The sequence below is a fragment of the Pinus tabuliformis genome, chromosome J (genome assembly GCF_031772625.1).
Source record: "Pinus tabuliformis cultivar Carrire ecotype Pingquan chromosome J, CPIR1, whole genome shotgun sequence".
NCBI lineage: Eukaryota > Viridiplantae > Streptophyta > Pinopsida > Pinales > Pinaceae > Pinus > Pinus tabuliformis.
Window position 1 is genome coordinate 1,099,974,657 of NC_142295.1, and position 4,451 is coordinate 1,099,979,107.

Below are 4,451 nucleotides of genomic sequence, written 5' to 3' on the forward strand. Positions count from 1 at the left end.
AGTTATTTTTACGAAGATTTAAGCAACAGCATGTATCACAGACAGTGGATCTCTTCAAGTTTCTTTTACCATCCATTCTCACGGCCTACCTACCTAAAATAACGTCCAACACTAGATAAAGCCATCACAGCTCATAGCGTGCCTTCTCAGAATCTGGACGCCTCGCAAGTTTGAGGAGAAGAGTGTCCTAACCGTGAAGAATCGGCCGGGCATATGATTTTCCTAGTTATAACAAATAGACACTGATTGGAGCAAACGGAAAAACCTGAGTAGGATAGTTGCAGTTTTCTGATAAGATTTTTGCAGACATTTCCAATGGCTGAATACAGTTCTGAGATCCGGTCGTGTCCAATGCCAACGGCGGCCGGAGATGATGTTAAAGGTGGCGAGGGCGCAGAAACGAGCGTCCGACTTGATATGACAATTCCTACTGCACCCTATGGCGATGGCAATCGTAAACGAGTTGCTCCATTTGCAGAGACAACAGAAACGCAAGAGTCTGCGAGCTGCAATGTTAGGAGTCGTTACCCGGGCGACTATGGAGATAATTCTGAGACGTTAAGTGATCCCAAAGGGTCGCAGGCGCATGATAATTACAAGGTTGCAGCTCCAGAGAAGAAAATTACTCTGTTTGCACTCAGGCTTGCACTTCTTGAGAAGGCCGCCAGCGGTCTCGGAACCTTGGCCTTCGTTTGGGCTACTGTCGTGCTTCTCGGAGGCTTTGCCTTAACTTTAGAAAGGGCGGACTTCTGGTTCGTGACCATTATATTGTTGATAGAAGGTGCTCGCATTTTCAGCCGCAGTCACGAGCTCGAGTGGCAACACGAGACAACGCTGGCTGTGGCCACTATCAGAGACGATGCTAAACGAGTGAGTTCCACATTCCATAATGGCGGCACATCGTTGCTAAGACGATTCTTCAGATGTTTTCTGTACAGGAATACCCAGAGCCGTAACATAGAAGAAAATTATGGGTCAGCTGCAGAGCGTGCTTCAAGTGTGGACCATCATGGTTTTTTGAAGAGAACATGGTCTACGTCCAAGGTTCAATTGGTGCCTTATACCGGGTGGCTCTCCATATCCAAGAATGTGAGCAGGTCGCTCTTCTGGCTGCAATTGCTGTCTGCTTCCACCTGCGTCGTCTTGTCTCTGGATCGACTTGCACGGCAAGACTACGGCGTGGTTTCGGACAGCGATAAGAAGAATCGGAGATCCGCTCTCAATATTTTCTACGGGCTGTCTCTCGCCGAAGCGCTTCTGTTTCTGCTTGAGAAGGCCTACTGGCAATGGAAAATCATCGCTGGGAAACTGCTCGCTGAGGTAAACGAAGAATACGGCTTCGACACTTCTGAATTCCACACGGTCCGCCGTTTTTTCTATGATGTGTACTCTCAGTGCGTCAATGGAAGCGTTTTCGGGGGCTTGAAGATGGATTTTGTGACGTACAGCATGGAGTTGCTGCAGTCCAGCGGTGGCCATGAACAACTCATGGGGGCTCGAGTCTTGTCCGCGCTAGCCAACAATGATCGATTTGCCGAAGAGACATTGAGGGCGATCGGAAGGATGAGCGATGTGGTGGAGAGGCTGATCGAGATGCTGAATTGGAAGAACCATCACGAGCAGGAGATTCGAAGAGCAGCCGCGGAGATCATCTGCAAATTGGTTAGAAAAGACAGGAATTGCATTCGAGTGGCGGCCATCGCCGGGTCCATGGAATCCATAGCATCTTTGCTTTACGACACCAAACAGATCGAAAGAGAGAAAATTCATCACAAGCACTGCTCGGATGAATATAATTACTCCGCTTTCAGTATGCTGGGGCTGCGGACACTCAAAAACTTAGCCAGGGACCAGGACAACTGCGCTAAAATCGGAAGTAGCAAAGACCTACTTCCCAAAATTATAGGACTCACAGAGATAAATCCCAAAATGCCCGAGTCTGAAATCAAGATTGTCAAGCTCGCTCTGCAACTGTTAAGAATGTTGGCAAGCAGTACAGGTCTCACAGGGAAGATTTTAAGAAAGGAGATTCGTGAGATAGTCTTTTCTGTAAGCAATCTCAGAGACATTCTTCAATACAAAGAAACATCGAGGGATGGCCTGCAAATTCTGGCTATAGACACTCTCACAAATCTTGCACTGGACGGTGAGGGCCGAGAGAGCATCGGTAGTACCGGCGGAATTTTGCGTAATCTCTACTCCGTTTTTTTCATGGAGAGAAATGTACTTAATGGAGCCCGCGAGGATGAGACCACAACGAAGCTCGTCAAGAATGCAGGCGAAGCCCTGGATCTTCTCGCTGTCGAAAGTAAACACAACTGCCGAAGAATGCTGGGGATTAAGTTGCAGGATCCGAGCAAAAGTGAGTCGAATTTGATAGTAAAGCTGATCTCTGTGCTGGAAGACCCAGTTCAGGGTGTGCTCGCTGCAAGAATTCTTAGGAATCTGTGTGCACATACAGAAACAGATTACGTTGAATTAAGGGAAGTCACAGCAGCAGCAGTGCAGGTAGAGTGGTGTATTCAATTTAGGCTAATTTGAAATGGTTTTTTTCAAGATTTTTTATTTATTAATCAAAATAATTGAGTTGGTTTAAATTGTATAATTTGAGTAATCTGAAAGTTTTTCAGCTCGATGAATTTATCTTGAAAATCTTTACTGAAATTTCAGTGAAAAGTGAAAAAAAACTATTTCATCTAATAGTACGACTTCAATTTATAACACAATTGAAGTAAAAACAAATACAAGTTACTGCTATCCAATAATTTCTTCTGTTATTTTATTTTTTCAGGTTGTCAAGTTTGTGATGGAGAAACAGGGCGAGCATCAGGAAGCAGCCTTAGGACTGGCTGCACAGATCTTCAAATTTATGAGTCGATCAGATTTCAATCATCTGTTGGAAGAGTCGAGGGGTGTCACAAAAAAATCGTTAATTTCAAAACTGGTGGAAGTTTTCCAGAGCCACCCACGTCCAGCGAAGGAGGTACCCAATATAAGGAGGTTCGGCATTGAGCTTCTGATCAATGTTATGCGGATGGACAGAGATGCAATATTAAGTGGTATGAGCATGGAAATGAGAGCAGAAATACAGGGGGCTCTGGAGGGAGTGATGGAGACGACGTCGGAGATTGAGAATTACAGTACATTCTCCGGCAGCGTGGGATTGAGCCGGCACAGCATTCCCATTTCATCCCTCGTACGGTCTGCAATGGAATTGCTTAGTGAGTGATCGATACAAACGAAAATCTAAGAATAAAAGGTTTTCACGACCACGAGGGGATGAAAATAATGACCTCACAATTACATCCTACCATGTGAAACACATAGAAATTTCTAACGAATATTTATTTATTGATTGGTTCACAAAATCGTTCAGTAAATTCTGGGCGGAAAGAAATGATGCAGTGGACAAATCACTTCATAAAATAAAATTAATGTTGGTATAACTTCATAAAATTATTGTTGGTATAATTTAAAAACGTAATGAACTGGACATTGTGAAACGTAATAAAATGAAAGAATGAAACAGTTACATGTATAAGAAGTAAAGAGATAAATTAAAGGATAATTAAAAAAAATTACACGAAAACATAAAATAGAGTATATCGCCACCTTCCCACGCATGCTCCACTGTCTTGCTCTCCATATGCCATGATATTTATATTTTATTTGATTTTGAATGTATAGAATATTAAAATATAAAGTGAAATGGATTACAATTGCGTTGTTATGAGGTGGGTGGAATTGTAGATATATTTTATTTTTAATATTGGTCGGGTAAATTAAATATATTTTAGTTATATAATTTAAATGACAATATAGAGGTATTATTTCTATATTATTTATAATAATTAAATGGTAACATCAATCTATAAGTATTGAATATTTTATCATATATTTTATTTTGTTAAAATTAAAAAAAATCACGAAATAATTAATTATAATTTTATTTTTATATATAATAGTATGAAGTTTCATTTTTATTTTATTAAGGAGATTCTTAATTTGTAAATAGCAAAAATTTATGATAAAGTGGGAGCTTTGTTACAATAGTAGGGTCAATACTCAAAAAACCAAACCATCACTCACTTCATATTGCACTTGTTCATATGACATTTTTTTAAATTAATCAATTTAATTAGAAGGGAAAAAAGTATATAACTACTTGAAGATAAATCTCAACCATTAATTTATAAACACTATTTTTATTTTTTATTTTCATATTTTTGAGAATTTGATAATTTTTTTTTTAATATAAATAATAACATTAAAATTCTATTTTGAATATTAATAAATATTAACTTTTAATAAACAACAAATAAAAAATTAAGATATCCCCATGATTTGTATCAATAAATGCTAGTTAAAAAGATAAAAATATAAACCAATTAGACTATACATTATTCAATCAAAATGCAAATATTTAGCATTGGTTCAATCATATATATATT

The 4,451-nt window shown here is 39.4% G+C and overlaps 1 protein-coding gene across 1 annotated transcript; it reads left to right on the forward strand.

The window, feature by feature from the left end:
* Positions 1-667: 667 nt before the first annotated feature.
* On the forward strand, positions 668-3,229 carry LOC149230883 (uncharacterized). Its single transcript, XM_089376160.1, has 2 exons — positions 668-2,508; positions 2,792-3,229. Exons 1-2 carry the CDS (start codon positions 1,429-1,431, stop codon positions 3,227-3,229), a joined length of 1,518 nt encoding a protein of 505 aa, XP_089232286.1. The 5' UTR covers positions 668-1,428.
* The last annotated feature ends 1,222 nt before the right edge of the window (positions 3,230-4,451 follow it).